The sequence below is a fragment of the Malaclemys terrapin genome, chromosome 8, assembly GCF_027887155.1.
Source record: "Malaclemys terrapin pileata isolate rMalTer1 chromosome 8, rMalTer1.hap1, whole genome shotgun sequence".
Taxonomy (NCBI): Eukaryota; Metazoa; Chordata; order Testudines; family Emydidae; genus Malaclemys; species Malaclemys terrapin.
In genome coordinates, this window is record NC_071512.1 from 62,544,613 (window position 1) to 62,562,451 (window position 17,839).

The 17,839-nt window shown below is 45.3% G+C and overlaps 1 protein-coding gene across 1 annotated transcript; it reads left to right on the plus strand.

Moving 5' to 3' along the window:
• The first annotated feature begins 3,903 nt into the window (after nt 1-3,903).
• RGS1 (regulator of G protein signaling 1) lies at nt 3,904-7,757 on the plus strand. Its single transcript, XM_054037648.1, has 5 exons — nt 3,904-4,148; nt 4,559-4,639; nt 5,400-5,461; nt 6,008-6,171; nt 6,891-7,757. The coding sequence occupies exons 1-5, from the start codon at nt 3,904-3,906 to the stop codon at nt 7,074-7,076; spliced, it is 738 nt and encodes a 245-aa protein (XP_053893623.1). The 3' UTR covers nt 7,077-7,757.
• Nucleotides 7,758-17,839: the final 10,082 nt, after the last annotated feature.

Consider the following 17,839-nt stretch of genomic DNA (forward strand, 5'->3'; position numbering starts at 1 on the left):
CCGCTCTAAAGATAAAAGAAAATTGCTATGTTCTCCTTGTTTGGAGAGGGAAAATTGACTGTTCACTAGTCAAGCTTAGAATGGGGACTCAGACATGTAAAATAACCATTTATTTTCTCAGCAAGGACAGCAAACAAATACCAGGCCTGAACCCTCTTCTCAAAGCCATAGAACCAAGCCTGGTGGCTTGTTTGTACCCATCCCACAGCTATAGGTTCATAATGATGCCCCAGTTCATTCAGCAAAGTGCTGAGAATTCCTTCGTGGTGCTGATTACCCTCAGTTGCCACCAACTCCAATAGGAGCTGAGAAGTGCTGACCACCCTCAAGAGTGCTAAGCATCTTACAGGACCAAGCACTTGGTGCTTAATCTCCTGAGTCCAATTCTGAAACATGGATACCTCAGTCAGATGTCCTAGTCCTATGTTTGGACACCCAAGCCAGCACGTAAACACAAGAAGGGGTCATTTACCCACCTAAGGGCGAGTTTGAGTATCCAAATGTGGTATTTATTGTCCACTTCTGAAAACTGGGCTCCACATGTTTCTGTCTGGCCCCATACTGACCTGGTGCATTTATTTTGTAAGCTACAAAATTCCCATAGTACTTAAGGAAAAAAATCCAGCAGCTAGACAACAAATGGCTTTATTATAAAAACAATTTTCTGAAAGTTAACAACTCCTCCTTTCTTTTTAGCCCTGCATGGGGTCAGAGAGTTTGAGAGCATTTAGTAAATAAGCCTGCCTCTGTGGACTTCATTGTTTACCTGATAACGTGAGCATCAACTGCACCACAGGAAGCATTCAGACAGAAACACTTACGTTATTGCTAATGTTCAGAGGACAGCCGCACTGCCATCATCCTGACACAATCAACATGTAAATTAGCTCTCAAATACCATGTCTGCATGCTTATATCAACTACTGAGACCTAATTTTCATTCAGACTGTACCCTCATACCACGCTCCTGTAGAGCAATTTCAGAGAGGTGAGCAAGTTCTCAGTAGCTGAGATCCAAGGCAACCTGGTCACATTATCCACTAGATACTGATCAGAGCTCAAAGTACATGCAGGATTTAAGGAAAGGAAACAGCTGAAACTTCCCAGAAACCCCAGATAGACAGCAGCCTTCGGGGGGTCAACTGAAATACACAGAAGTTTCCAAATCAGCATTCCAAAGAGATAAATGGAGGAAACTCTCACATCTCTTGGGGAGGCATTATGACCCCCCTCCCCTGCACCAATGGAGGCTTCTCTAATAGCAGAACTAGTGCAATTCTGTAGTGATAGGAATGAGATCTGACTTAGGGTTTGTCTACCTGGGCTGACTGTGGGGCTCAGGCTGTGGGGATACTTAATTGCAGTACAGACATCCAGGCTCTAGGACCCTGTGAGGTGGAAGGGTCCCAGAGTTCAGGCTGCAGCCTGAGCTGGAACTTCTACACCACAATTAGCCCCATAGTCTGAGCCCCATCAACTGGCACGGGCCATTTGCAGGTTGCAATTGCAGTGTAGACATATCCTAAGGGAACCTCTGCAAGAGTTATACAGCCCTTGCATGTTCTGAAGCTCAGTTCTATGGGAACTCCCTGTTTACTAGCAGGGATTTGGGGCAAGGCTGGTGAATCCACCATTATCTCAATCATCCATTTTCCTAGGGTTACCATATTTTAAGTGTCCAAAAAGAGGACACTCCACGGGCCCTGGCCCTGCCCCAACTCCGCCCCTTCCCCACCCCTTCCCGGCCCCGCCCCAACTCTGCTCCCTCCCCTGGACGCTTGGCCCCCCCCTACCCCTCCCCCTCCCCTGCTTCCCGCGAACATTTGATTCGCGGGAAGCCTGAAGCAGCAGGCAAGCTGGGGTGGGGGGGTGCGGCCCAGGCCGGCCCCCCCAGCTGAGCAGCTCCCTTCGGCGGCCAGCTGGCCTAGGCCAAGAGGCTCTGACCCTGGCGTCTCCCACCCGCTTGGCTCGGGCCCTGGGGCGCCGGCTCCTGGCCAAGCACCGCCGGCCCTGCACCGCCGGCCCTGCACCGCCGGCCCCTGGCCCGACCCCTGGCCGAGCACCGCCGGCCCCTGCCCCCGGCCCCGCACTGCTGGCTCCAGCCCCCAGCCCGGGGCTGAGCACCGCCCAGCCCGGCACCGCCGGCCCACGGCCAAGCACCGCCCGGCCCCGGCCCCCGGCTCCACACCGCCTGGCCCCGGGCCCCGGCCCCCGGCTCCGCACTGCCGGCCCCCGGCTCAGCACCACCCGGCCCGGCACCGCCAGACCCCGGCCGAGCACCGCCCTGCCCCGGTCCCCGGCTCCGCACCGCCGCCCCCAGCCGAGCATCCCTGGCCCAGCCTCAGCCCCCGGCTCTGCACCGCTGCCCCCGGCCAGGCCCCCGGGCCGAGCAACCCCAGCCCAGCCCCCGGCTCCGCACCGCCGGCCCCGGCTGAGCACCACCGGCCCCAGCGGCTCCAGCCCCCGGCCGAGCACCGCCGGTCCTTCCCTGCCTCCCTCCCTCCCTCCCTCTTTTCCAGGACATGTCCGGCTTTTGGGGATTTCCCCCCGGACGGGGATTTGAGGCCCAAAAAGCTGGACATGTCCGGGAAAATCCGGACGTATGGTAACCCTAATTTTCCCCACATAATGGAGATGCAAGCCACAAAGGTTACTCCAGTGTTCTAGTCCAGAGGCACTCCTTAATTACTCAGGTTGTTCACTGAGGCATGAGTTTTGGCCTGAGGCAGATATTTCAGGCAGTGTGTGTGTAGACTCAAAGACAATGCTGCCTCCATCGTTCTGTTCTGAAGATTATTTTCACACAAACATAAGGGCTACAGACATTTTTAAATGAAATCTGCAGAACCCCCACTGAATAGGCAAAGTTCCTATTCACCATTAGCAAGTAGACTCAAGCCCTAATCCCTCAAGTGTCTTCCTCTATTGAAAATACAGAATTTTGAGCAAAGGCAAATCACTTCAGTTAGTGTGTTATAGGTTTACTTTGCTTTCTGCAAACAGCAATTGGTACAGCAATTTAGAAATAATCCTGTCACACAACTGGAAATGATGAAAACACCTATAAAATATGGCTTTGGGCTTCTACAAAAAGCTTGGTATGAAATGCAATAATTGGACCAAATTTACTCAGGACAATTCTCAAGAGCTTTCCTACAAAAGCCAGTTTGAAACACTTCTATATTTTAGACCAAGCATAAACAAACATATTGCAGTACTGCTCCCAGTATTCTAACACAAGGTGCAATTAACATAAATAGGTTGTAAATAGCATGCTACATATGGATGCAGAACTCTGGTGTTAACACAGGACGTTTTCTGACTTCTTACGTTCTGCTACCTCATGGCACCAGTACATGCCAATGTATGTAATGTATTCAGTGTTAACCCCGGGATATTAGAGTGACACGGTGAGTGTGGTAATATCTTTTATTGGACTAGAGTATGTCAGTGAGAGAGACACCCTTTGGAATTTACACAGAACTCTTTTTCAGGTGAGACCTTCAGACGTGAAGAAGTTTGTCATGCTCACAGACAGAATTTGGGCCAATAAAAGATATTACCTCACCCATCTCATCTCTCTAATTGTACTTAATGGGTATAGCTGATCCATCCCATAGTACAGCAGGTACATTCTAACTAGATGAAATGAACCTGGAACATCTGGAAGCACATTTAATAAAAGTCCCAAAACATACTCATAACAGACTTTTTCAAATCACCAATCAGACGTAGACAAGACTTTTTTGTGCTTTTTCAAATTTTACTTAGACTTTTTTTTGCCTCACAAAACCCAGTCTCATCCGGTTCAGACTTCACCACAAGACGAATGCTGTCTGTTTTCTTTTTGAAAGACACACGTCACTGTGCACTGAAAAAGGGGAACTTCCACAGCCTGTGGTTATGTTGCATGATAAACAGATCTGTTCACACCAATTCGAGAGGCGGCTTGGATCAATAAAAGGCAACAGGCACCAGAGGCAGCAAGCAGACATTTGCGGCTCTCAGGACTATCTCTTCAGAAGTCACATACCGAGACTAAGCAATATGCCAGGATTATTTTTTTCTCACAACCACCCAACCGAACTGAAAGAAGCAGATTGCAAGCTTGGAGAAGGCAAAGTTCATAAAAGGAAGCAAAAGGCTTTGTAAGTATATGTGACTTACTGTCAAATGAAAATGTATTTGGAGTGAAATTAACGTTAGCAAATTGAGAATTCAGAATTAGTGCCATTTCACAGAGTTCACCCACAGCTAAGCATTTTCTGCATAGCATGTTCAATGCTATAAAACGATAACATTATTCTAACAGGGCTTGAATGCAAAGGGATATGGATGAGAAGTTCCTAAGTTGAATATAAAAATGAGTGGGTAGGAAAGAAGGAGCAATTGCTTGTAATTACTTGCATAAGTATCCCATTGGCATCAACCCTGGAAGTGAATGATCTGGCCCTAAATGTTTACAAGTCGTAAGACCTTCATACAGAATGCTACCTAACTGTAACTGTGTTTAACCAGTATCATCCATTCATTACACATGTCTGATCATTGGTTTCAGTGGTGCAGATCTGAAAAGCTATTTGAAGTCCATGGTACCACATCTTGAATCTAGCAACAAGTCTAACACCAGAAATGTGACGTAAGTACTGGATTCTAGAAATACATAGTAATTATGAACTAAAGCTAGATTGCCATATTTTGTCCTCACAAACAAGTCTATTAAATTTTTACTCTTGTGTAAAGTATATGATGAATCATAAAGTATTTCTAAGATCAAGCTAATTTCAATTTCCTAGTTACAAAAAGGGTTTTTATAAACCGGGCATCACCACACAGAGGGTACCAATGGAGTTGAAATAATTTTTTATGTTTTCCTTTTTTCCATTTCTTTTTTAATTGTTTATGGGCAGTTCAGTGGTGCTCATCACCACACCTATTCATTAATAGGTCACTTATATTATTAATGAATTAAAGCCTGACAACACCCTCGTGAAGTAGAGAACTATTACTATCCCTGTTTTAGAGATAGAGATAACAATGGCACACATAGGTGAAGTGACTTGCCCAAGGTCTCAAAAGAAGTTAATGAGTTTTGGAATGAAAACCAGGTCAATCCAGGACTTTAACCACAGACCCTCCATTCTCCTTTTATTTACTTCAATAAAAGTAACTCTGATGCTTCTTATTTGTCCGAGTTAAGGGGCAACAGCATGCCACCAATTTCATGCAAAGTCCACCAAAGATTTTATGAGCAAGCACTGCATTTTCATAAAATTGAATAATCAATGGTATTCTTTAAGTATTCTTAAGAGGCCATTAATTAATTTAATTAAGTAAAATAACTAAACAGTCAATATTTTGTTTCTTGTGTTAAGTATTTTTTCTTTTGGTCACCACAGGCTTTCTGCGGAAGAGGTGATGCAATGGTCCCAGTCTTTGGAAAAGCTTCTTGACAGCCAAAGTAAGTGTATTATTTTATCACTACTACTTTCTTATGTTAATCGAGTGAGTTTTCATACAGACTAAACAAATCTATGCAGCTATAGCATTTTGTGAATAATGCTAAAAACAATGGCCAATAGCCTTTCAGTAATTCACATCTTCACTGTCACATGGCTACCTATTGTAATATATTGCCTTAACTTTATAGCCCATCCTTTCCATAGGAAATGGAAATAATCTCATTAAATTCAATCGGGTTGGATCAGATTCCACATGCCCACATTACTCCAAATAATGCAGATAAGAGTTATGTGTGCACTTGGAGCCAAAGTCAGACCATGCAGAGAAGAACAGACTCCCACTGACTTCAGTAGCCTTTGGATCAGACCCTTCATTTGCAGTGCGCTGCAAAAATATATATATATACTGTATATTTCAGCAAAATCTTATTACTATAATAGGAGACTTCAATGTGACCTTTACCTTAATTGTATTTATTTTATCCTCCCCAATTTAAGTTATAAATATAACATTATAACTGATTAAGTACTTGTGTTTGCTATAGGCGGTCAAGTTGCCTTCAGGGAGTTTCTGAAGTCAGAATTCAGTGAGGAGAACATTGAGTTCTGGCTGGCTTGTGAGGACTATAAGAAAACCAAGTCTGATCACTTGCAAGACAAGGCGGAAAAGATTTATGAAGAGTTTGTTCAGATAGATGCAGCTAAACAAGTAAGTACAAAGTTAATCTGTACTGTGTTATATATGAAAGATTAAGGGAGTTGGCACAGGATAGAAATGGGGCTGTACCAGGACAAATACATCTTTAATAAAACAGGAAGAGAAGCCATAGGTTCTTATATTTTCATTAGGTCACCTTCTGCCGTACTGCCTTGAGCTCGTCAGGTGAAAGTAGTGCTGGTGATTCAACAGGTGGCACTCTTCCCTCTAAGTCAGTGCTGATTTCAGCAAGATGTTAAGAGACAGTTCTAGAGATGCTGTCACTTGAATGAGAAATGAAACCAGCCTGGATCATTTATGTTCCTTAAAGATCCAAGGACACTTTGGAGAAAAGTAGAAGTGTTAGCATAGGCCATATTCCAAACTAGATGCCTACATCCTACCAAAAAATCCTGCTGCAATTTTAATTGGATATTTTATTCTTCACTTTCTGTCCTAAATTGTTACTCTCTCTGATCCCAGAAGTGGCTGCATTGCACCAATGAATGGCAATTCCTGTGTATAGTTTGTATATCTTTTTTTTTTTTAAGTTCAATCAATTTTGAATGAAAGGTGCTATTTAAGGATAGATTAATTATTGTAGCTCAAAGAAACCTTGGACAGAGTTTTAAGACTGAGAGTCTGTGTTTCAGGAAGATAAAGTGACAAATACAGTGTCAAAAATTATTTTTTTTAAAAGATATTAACGAAGTTTGATTTTCTCTTCCTAGATCAATATTGACTATCATACCAGGAAAGCTACAGCTAAAAAGGCTCAAGACCCAACTTTCACAAGTTTTGATGAAGCCCAAAAAACTGTATATGTGCTAATGGAGCGGGACTCGTATCCTAGATTCTTGAAATCAGAAGCCTATCTTAATCTTTTAAACAAGCTTCATGTCAACGGTGTTAAGTGAGCTGTTTGATGCCATGGAAATCTGAGGGTAGACTATGCATGTCAATTAACCTACAGCAAAGAGTAGTGCAACTACTGTGCAACTGGGTCTCACCGTAGAGAATGGAAACTTCAGTCTCTGAAGTGCTGGCGGAAGTGCAGATAGACAATCATACGTGATAAAACCCAACAAGATGAAGGCACTCAAGCTAGGTTTCCAAGCCTGATAGCATGGGAAGGGGGCTGTGGAGGGGGAGACCCTCTTCTCCTTTATGCCACTAAACTGAAACTGGATACATAGTTATTAATTAATTGTATCGCACTGTGAATTCCCACAAGACAGATAACAGTTTGGAAGAGCTAGGATAATACCCTTGTATCTGAGTGTGATGGGTAAAATAATTGATATTGGGAGAAAAAATACTTTTAAATTGTCAATTTGTGTACTAGCTACAGAAATGCATAGAACAGACCAAAAAGCCAAATGAAAACTTGTCCAGGCTATGAAATGTTAATAAATGTGTGCAGTTCTAATGTATTCAGTAAAATGTATTATAACTGTAACAATTGAGAATAGGTTTAAGTTATATAAGCTAGATATTACTATTTATGTATTAAGCAAGTAGGTATGTAGCACATTTTTACTATTTAATTTATTGCAAAGTGTGAAATAATGACAAGCAATTCCTAAATAAAAGCTACATGACAAAAGCACAGAAGTTCTATGGTTACTTTTCCTCTATCATAAGAAGGTTTTGAAACCTGAATTAAGGAGGTAAATACTGAGGCACAGCCATTTCTGTTATCCTCTGAAATCTTTTTGTTCTAATATTCTAATTCTTTCTAAATGCCCAATTCTCTTGCACCCATTTTACACTGGCATAACTCCATTTACTTCAGTGGAGCTTATCCTGATTTACTCAATGTAAAATCAGATTCAGTCTTAAAGTTCCTTTTAATTTTTGCACTTCCCCAATCTTAACAGTTAAGTCTTTCAACAACTATTGAAACAGAGATGAGAGAAACCATCTGAGCAGAACAACTGCAGAATTCATACCACATTTCACATTGCTGAATTGTTAAATGTTCCAGACCACTCGTGCTTACTTATCAAGAGTGACAGTAACTGGTGAGGCTGACCAGCAAATCCCTGTAGTGTTAGTGCTACAGAGTCTTGGTAGATTTTGTGACAGAGTCTAATTTACAATACCAATATTAACAGTAAAGGTCATTTACATTTCATTCTGAATCTTGTGTTAAATTTACTCTATAAAATGTGCCATATTATGAACAGATGAACACCAAAGTGGGTAGTGATTACTGGGGAGGGGGCCAAAGCAGAAGATCAAAATTGTAATTTTATTAAGTAATTCCAAAACATAATTACTATTGAATCCAGAGTTCAGAGATTTCATGATGATAATGAAAGTTTCAAGTTGAGCTCAAGGCAGTACGGCAGAAGGTGACCTAATGAAAATATAAGATGATAATTTCAAGTTTATAATGAAAATAAATAATCATGAAAATTGTTGCCAATGAGTTCTCTCTGTGCCCAGGATAAAATCTTGTGTTTCCCTCCCTTGCAGTTCTTTTTTATCTCACTGTTTCAGTTTTTCCGTTTTCCAAAACAGCACAGTCTTAGAGTCTGGGTTTGACTCACACTGTTGAGACCAGGGGGTACATACCCATTGCCTGTGCCAAAGGGAGCAGAAATAATTCAGTCTTAGTCACACTTTTGGGGAGAGTAGACTGTGTTTACAGTACCACCCCTTGGGAAAGGGCTTTGGGGGTCCAAAGGAATAGGACAACAGGTAATTTTCAAAGTAAAATAACCAAAAGAAAAACAATTATCAAAATTGATAATTGGAGAAACAATTAGATAGAATTATTAATTACTCGCTTCTCACACGACTAGTTCAGAAAAACTGAATCAAAAGATGGAATTATTGATTATGTTCATTAACGTGACTGCACCTAAGGGGTAAATCACAAAATTCACCACAGATTCTTCTTCCTATACACTATGCCCCAAAATAAACTACTGAACTTGAAACACAGAAAATGTTTATTCAAGTAATAGAAAACGATAAAAGAAACCAACAATTAGATCACAAGGATTATGCAACTGAGATAACTATAGGGAAAGAAAGGTACATAAAATGAATGATACAGTGTAGCAACCACTTAACAAGAAATTCTTAAAATATAAAGTAAATTAAAACTATATTGAATGGACTATTATAAAACTGAGTATTAAATTCAAAAAGCTATGAGCATCAACAACAATGGTATTCATTTAATTACTTAGGATACTAATAGCATCAACCTGTTGTTTACCCTCATTAAGATTCACTAGCAGCTAAACATTATTAACATAAATCAACAGCTAAACTTAAAGAAGTGTATCAAATATAAACTTCTTGAACCAGATTACAATAACTATAATTCAATTTCATTATTACAATATCTTAAATGAAGAAAAACAATTTTGATTAAACTAGATAGGTTGGTTAGGACAATATAATTGAAAGTCGTGTCAACTGAAACAAAATCTACCAAAACCATTACTAAAACTTTTACTTTTGGTTTAAGGAAATAGTACTTTGAGGGGTAAGCATGATTCTATAGCTTGAAATTAAGCAGTGTTTAGACATACATGCCAAATCCAAGTGTGTTACTGTGACAACTCTCCTTCTTCCTTGCCCTAATCCCATCCAATGCTGTTCGCTCTACAAGTCCTCTCCTTCCAAAGTGCGCTGTTCAGCGCTAGAATCTCTATCACACCACATATCAATAGGTTTTCCTTTATGACATGCCACTGCTACTTCTTGGATTGGCTTCTTTTTCCTTCAGTCTTGAACTGTTGGACTCTTATCCACATAGTTGTCAGGACAACTCTTTACATGACCAAATCATCTGAGCCTGCACTCCCTCATTTTTTTACTTATGGATGTGACTTTGAGCATGTCTCTAGCAAACACATTCCGCACCTGGCCTTTCTTGCTTATACCCACTCATCCATCTCAACATTCGCTTTTCTGTGGAACAGACCATTTGCTCATGTTTCTTCTTTGTTATCCAACACTCAGCACCATACATTAAAACTGGATGAACCAACATTTTATAGACTTCCCCTTTTAATCACTGGTATCTTTCTCTCTCTCTCTCCATCTGAGAGAGGCATTTATTATCTTAGCTCTAATTTCATCCTCCATTTCTACATTTTCCTGGATTCTGGAACCTGATGCTTGAAATTGTGTTACTGTGAAACTTGTTACTGAGACAACGTAGAAAGCAATGATACGATAGCTACATGCACAGTGACTATTACAATAAACACTGCAGACTGAATAAGTTACCTATTGGTTTGGTGGAGTTAGGCTAAAGTTTAGAAATGGTGAAAGATAGTAACTGAGCCTAAACAAGTAGTGGTTACTTGAAGTTTGAATTCTAGGCAAAGTGAATGGTTTGGAAAAGTTGAGATAGATGTGAAGGAGGTAGGGTGACCAGATGTCCCGATTTTATAGGGACAGTCCTGATATTTGGAGCTTTTTCTTATATAGGCACCTATTACCCTCCACCCCCGTCCCAATTTTTCACAATTGCTATCTGGTCACCCTAGAAGGAGATGCTTTTATCATTGAGTTAATTTGCATAAGAGACTTTTATATACAGATGGTCACAGACAAAGTCTGCATAATATATAAAAAAACAAACACTAGCAAGATTGATATGCAGAAAAGTAATTAAGGAACACAGGACTCTTAGTATTTGAAATAAGGTAAACCAGTAAAAATTTAAGTTATCAGACATCAAAATGGAAAGAAGGCTACTGTAGAGTGTAACATATCAACACATTAGATAACTCTGTAGTTTGAAGTGCACCGAGCAGCCAACTCCAATAGAAAGGTATTTTAACTGTTAAATGAAACTCTTTAAACTTGGAGTAAGGTTAGGAGATAGGGAACGGACTTTTAGAAAGGGGAAATTTAACATATTGAGTGTAAGTCAAAACTCAGTTAAAATGGGAATAGAGTTTATTTAAAGAAATTAGAGGCATTTCTCTCACAGAAGCTGACAGTCTCTTTGTAAAGGGGCAGAATGGAGGGAGATTTGCTAACTGTGTACAGTAAAGTAACTCTAGAACAGTGGTTCTCAACCAGGGGTCCGGGGCCCCTTGGGGGGGCCATGAGCAAGTTTCAGGGGTTCCACCAAGCAGGACCCGTGTTACACTTGCTTCAGCTTTCTACCCTGGGTCCCAGCTCCACTGCATGGGACTGAAGCCTGAGGCTGAAGCAGAAGCCTGAGCAACTTAGCTTCACGGTGCCCCTTGTGGCATGGGGCACAAGGCAATTGCCCTGCTTACCACTTAACACCGGCCCTGTCTTGTATATGCAGAAAAACAGTTATTGTGGCACAGGTGGGCTGTGGAATTTTTATAGCATTGTTGCAGGGCCACAGAAAGAAAACGGTTGAGAACCCCTGCTCTAAAAGATTTAGACTTAGGAACTAATTTAACAGTATCAATTAAACAATGAATTTTCACAAAGATATGGTAACAATGATGGCAGCTGAAACTTAATTAAGTACTCATCAAACCAAAGATTTTAACATTAGTTCTTTTAAGCAATAAGCCAGATAATGTAGTAAGCCAAGTGAAGTGAAGCGAGCTCAACACTACACACAAGGTGTGAACACTAATTTTGGCAGTTACAGGTGACAGCTTGCAGTTTAAATTTACATCAAATCAGTTTTAGTTACAATGTTGTCAGATTCAAATCCTATAGCTTTGTCCAGTTATGATCTTTGGAGAGTTTTTTCCCATCCTTAAACTACTATAAAACTCTATTTCTTTCCTACTTCTAGTATAATCTTTCTTTGTATTCATATGGAATTAGGATTGTCACGGAGTATTGGGGGACTCAGGGCCCTGCACCCCCGGCTTCCTGCAATTCTCCATGACTCTCAGCCAGCCAGTAAAGCAGAAGGTTTATTTGGATGACAGGAATACAGTCCAAGACAGGTCTTGCAGGCACAGACAACAGGGACCCCCGCCGTTAGGTTCATCTTGGGGTCCCAGGGCATCCCAGCCCAGCCCCCCTTGGGAGGTCAGAGCCATTTCTGCCTCCCAGCCATCTCTCCCGCCTGCTTCCAGCACCCTCCCTTCAGCGACCCCTCCCACAGCCTTTGTTCAGTTTTCCGGGCCCCGGAGTCACCTGGCCTCCAACCCCTTCCTGGGTTCTCATGTTACAAGCTCAGGTATGTTCCCTCGGGCAGACTCCCATCCCCCGATGCAGACCATCCTAGTCACACTCCCCTGTCAGCATTCACACACCCCAGCAAGAACAGTCCCAGTTCGTCACATCTCTCCCCCCTTCGAGACCGAACTGAGCAGGGTCACTTTAGCCAGTGACCTGGGGAAGTTCGAACCTACCCCCGTTCCCATGGATGCCCCCGCATCCCTCCCATTCCTTGGTGGGAATTACACCAGGCCCCTCCAGTTTCACGCCCCCCCTTAGGTCGGGGGTGCTTGATGGCACTTGCAGTTCGCATGTGGGAAGGTTTATACGGCCTGTGCCCTTTTTCCACCCCCATACCTCTGGGGTTCCAACTGGGCTGTGGTCTTCTCCCAGCGCTCCAGTCTGGAGGTCTGTGCTTTGGGCTCCCTTGGTTTAGAGCCGCCCTTTTAACCTTGGCCACCCTCCGGAAAGGATCCTTTATGCTGGGCAAGGGTCCTAAAGCTGTTTTCCCCTTGTCCCAGGCCTTTCTCCCCCTCTGACAGGGGTCACAGGATCTGCAGTACTGTCGGACAGTAACAAAGACCCCAGGCCAGTAAAAGCTCCGTAGCAGCCTCTGCTGGGTACGCCAGGTTCCCTGGTGCCCTGAGAGGGGAATGTCATGGGCCCGGCACAGCAGCTGGCGGCGATACTTCTGGGGTACCACCAGCTGCCTCCTGATCCCCCCTGACTCCATTTCCCCTGGGGGAGCCCATTCTCGGTACAGGAACCCCTTCTCCCACAGGAACCTTTTCCGGCCACCTCGTCCCATGGTCTGTACCGCATTGAGGTCGGCCAGGTCCCTTATCTTCCGCAAGGAGGGATCTCTCTGCAACTCGGCCTGGAACTCAGCAGCTGGGACAGGGATGGCCACCTGCTCTTTCTCGCCCGCTGGGTCTGAAGCTGCAGCCTCCCTGAGCCGTGTCCCTGGGCGTTCCCTCCCCACCAGGTTAGGGTCCTGCGCCTCAGGCAAGGCACCCCCCCCAAGGCCAGGGCGCAGTGCCCCTCGCCGGCTCTGACTGCGGGTCACAACCAGTGCCCTTTGGGGGCTGCTTGGCCAGTTCTCCAGGTCCCCCCCCATCAATACCTCAGTGGGCAAATACGGGTGTACCCCCACATCCTTGGGGCCCTCCTTGGCCCCCCACTTCAGGTGTACCCTTGCCACGGGCACTTTGACTGGTGTTTCGCCCACCCCCGTCAGGGTCAGGTAGGTGTTGGGCACCACCTGATTTGGGGCCACCACCTCGGGCCGGGCCAGCGTCACCTCTGCGCCCGTATCCCAGTATCCATCGACCTTCCTCCCATCCACCTCCAGGGGAACAAGGTACTCTCTCCGGAGGGACAGCCCCGCGCCCACCGTATAAACCAAAAACCCTGAGTCTGGGGCATCCAGCCCCCTAGAGGAGCTGGCCTGGGGCCCTTCTCTCTCTTGAGCAGTTGATAAGCTGCCAGCCCCTCTTGCGTGAGAAGCCTGCCCCTCGTCCGTCTGGGCCCCTACCAAGTTAACCCTGTGCGGGTTCGGTCTGCTCAGTCTGTCTCTGAGCCTGGGGCACTGGGCCCGTATGTGGCCTTTTTGGCCACAGTGGTAGCAGCCCATGTCCCATGGGTCCCCCCGGGTGGGTCGGATGGTCCTGACGCCGGATGTTCCCCTCTGATGGGGTTTTTCTGTATTTTCCCACGGGGATGTCCCATGGTGACTCTCTCTCTGCGCTGTGGTGGGACTGTTCCTTTGGGACTCCTCCCTTCTATCTCCTGACCGGCTCTTTACAAACTCATCAGCCAGCCGGCCTGCATGTCGCGGGTTCTCTGGCTTTTTGTCCACCAACCACAGCCTCGGGTTGGATGGGCACCGCTCATACAGTTGCTCCAGTACCAGCAGTTTGACCAGGTCCTCCTTCATCTGGGCCCCATCAGCCCACTTGCTGGCGTATCCTTCCATGCGGACGGCTAGTTGCAGATATGAGATCTCAGGGTTTTTATCCTGACTCCGGAACCTTTCCCGGTACATCTCAGGAGTCAGCCCAAACTCACGTAGCACAGCCTTTTTGAATAGTTCGTAGTCCCCTTTCTCTGCCTCTTCCAGTTGGCGGTACAATGCCACGGCTTTGGGGTCCAGTAAGGGGGTAAGGACCCGGAGTCTGTCCGCGGGATCAACCCGGTGCAGCTCGCAGGCCGTCTCAAAGGCCTCCAGGAAGTCATCCATGTCCTCCCCCTCCTTGCGTGGGGCCAGGATGCACTTATCAAAGCTCCGTGCTGTCCTGGGTCCCCCCTCACTCACCGCAGCCGGGGGTTCGCTGCCCTTCAATCTCGCCAGTTCCAGTTCATGCTGACGCTGTCTCTCTTCACGCTGATGCTGTCTCTCATTCTCCTGTCTCTGTCTCTCATTCTCCTCCCGTTCATGCTGACGCTGTCTCTCTTCATGCTGTCTCTGTTGTTCACGATCCTCCAGCTCTCTCAGTTTTAGCTCTTTCTCCCATTCCAGCCAATTCCACTCCACGGATGCCGAACGTCGCCGGGAGGATCCTCTGCTGGCCGGCGAGCTTCGCCGGGAGGGTCCCCTGCTGGCCGGGGGGGCCACGGCGCCTTCGGTATTTGCTGGGCTCCTCCCCACCCTTCCCCTAGGCATAGGAAGGAGGGGTCTCGGGAAGCCCTCAGCAGCCGGCTGACCACTCCCAGCTGGGACAGACACTGGTGCCTGCGCTGCATTTGCCAGGCTGCTTCCCTGAGACACAGGGATCAGTTCATTCGCGCGATCTTCCGCCTCCAGCCGGGCAATGAGCTGTTCTTTGGTGAGCCTCCCAATGCACAGCCCCCTCTGCTTGCACAGCTCCACCAGGTCGCTCTTAAGCCGCTTGGCATACATCTTCCTGCTGGCCACTCACCGGCCTGTGTGCTCACAGCTCCCCACAGTTCCCAGGGGGTCCCCTAGTGTGCCAGCCCTTCTCGAGGTCACCACCTCTCTGCCAGGGTCGAGCTGCAGACTCCTCCGCCCCTGGGACCACTCGCTGCGATCCCCCCGGGGGACCCTGTTACTGCAAAAGTCCTTCTCGCTGGTCACACACTCCCAGGGGTAATAACCGTCTCTTTCTCACTCTTCAGCACGCCTGGTCCCCGTCAATCCCCCTTCGTTTTACTGCTCCCCAGTCACTTACTGCAGGAAGCGCCGTCCACGGGGTGCAGTAGATCCCGCCGCTGCCACCAGTTGTCACGGAGTATTGGGGGACTCAGGGCCCTGCACCCCCGGCTTCCTGCAATTCTCCATGACTCTCAGCCAGCCAGTAAAGCAGAAGGTTTATTTGGATGACAGGAATACAATCCAAGACAGGTCTTGCAGGCACAGACAACAGGGACCCCCTCCGTTAGGTTCATCTTGGGGTCCCAGGGCATCCCAGCCCAGCCCCCCTTGGGAGGTCAGAGCCATCTCTGCCTCCCAGCCATCTCTCCCGCCTGCTTCCAGCACCCTCCCTTCAGCGACCCCTCCCACAGCCTTTGTTCAGTTTTCCGGGCCCCGGAGTCACCTGGCCTCCAACCCCTTCCTGGGTTCTCATGTTACAAGCTCAGGTATGTTCCCTCGGGCAGACTCCCATCCCCCGATGCAGACCATCCTAGTCACACTCCCCTGTCAGCATTCACACACCCCAGCAAGAACAGTCCCAGTTCGTCACAAGGATATGTTAATATCATCTATGGATGTTGTTACATTTATTAATATGGGATTTCAACTCAAGGATAATGGTCTGGATTCATGGAACACAAATCTGAACTAGAAAGGAGTTCAGAAATCTAGAAAGGCAGCATTTTCGCTGTCCCAAGATGAATTCTGGCTTCCTTCAAAGTACAGAAATTCCCCATGGAATTCACCATTGCAGTAAATACTGACTTTAAAATCTTTCCTACACTTTAGAACAAAGTGGGAGTTCTCACCCTTCCTTTTGTTGTCTGAGTCTTGTGGTTTGGTGATGATTTTTTCTTAGTATTTTTGACCTTCAGGAAAGCACTTTCCTTTGGCTGCTTACATTTGGGATTTTTGGACCTTTTAAGGTTCCAAAACCCAGGTTCTTGTCTATAAATTATTTTAGTTAAAAGAAAATATCTTGGAGAGCAAAGTCACTGAATACTGCTTACATGAATGGGACGGCTCAGTGTTTGGAGCCTCAGGATTTATAGTGGAGACTGGCTCTCTCAGTTGAAGAGAATCAAATCTTTTAGTGGAGAGAGAACAAATTCAGAAATGGAGAGAGAACTGGATCTCACTTAGGGTATAGCTGCACCACTGCTGGAAATATGCTTCCCAACTTGGGTAGACTGACACACACTACCTCTGTTCGAGCTAGCACACTAAATACACCAGCTACGCACAGGAGGTGACTCCAGATAGCTGCCTGAGTATGTATCCCATGCTACACTGCAACTGGAATGATTTTGTTGACAATGCACAACATTAACTAGAATCTATGTCAGTCTCTCTTAGGTGTATTAGTTCTATAGGGCTAGAAGGAGTAAAAACTAACTTTTGTTACTAAACCTAGCAGAGGACTCTGAATACATACAAGGGGCATTTTCAGTTTCTTTCCTGACCATAACTGCATTTTAAATACCTTTGTAGGCTGTTGCTAACATAATTCTGATTTCAGTTTGGATGGGACAGACCTGTTATCTGTGCAGGCAAGTCACGTGTTGCTTGTGAATTGCCTTAGTAATAACTTCTGGGACAATGGTACACCATCTGTAGGCTGCATGCCACCAGCTGTAATGCAACATTTCCAGAAGGTTTATAGAGCTGCTTCTGGTCTGAAGGCAAAGCATTGTCAGTCTGCAAGAAGACACCTCCTTTCAGCTGCAGCCCAGTCCAATAAAAATGTTAAAAGACTTGTGTATTTGATAAGTGAAATCTGGTTATACTAGTGCTAATGTGACTAGAACTTTGTGAAATAAAACATTTACAATGCAGCCCCAAACCATGTGACACAACTGGTTTGGGGTTTCATTACAGACTCAAGCCTCAAATCAGCTTCATCAAAAGCTGACTATGGTTGAAAAAACTTTCAAACCAGGATGGGCCCACTCAAAATTTTATATAAACCATTCAAATTTGTGGATTTGGTCACAAAACCAAGGGAAATTCCATCTCTGGGGTTTGAGCAAAACCCAAATGTCAGTGCAAAATTCTTACACAAACTCACAGTAAAAAGAGAAATGCTCAAAACCAAAGTAAACATTCACATGTGCCCCTGCTAACCAAGACAGTGTTACATACATTTCTAAATCCTTCACTTCACTTCTTATCCTTCACTTCAATTATTCTTCCTTTTCTTTTTCAGTTATTCTTCCCATTCACATGGGAGATTCATCTCTAAAAGTCTACTCATGCCAGAGATATTCCAGCCCACTCCAGTCTCCTTAGCAACATTGCCATGTTCTGGTAAGGAATAAACTCTGCAAAAACACAGAGTACTCTCTGTCATACAGTTATAACCCTTGTACTGTATTTCCGTTGCTATAGCAAGGC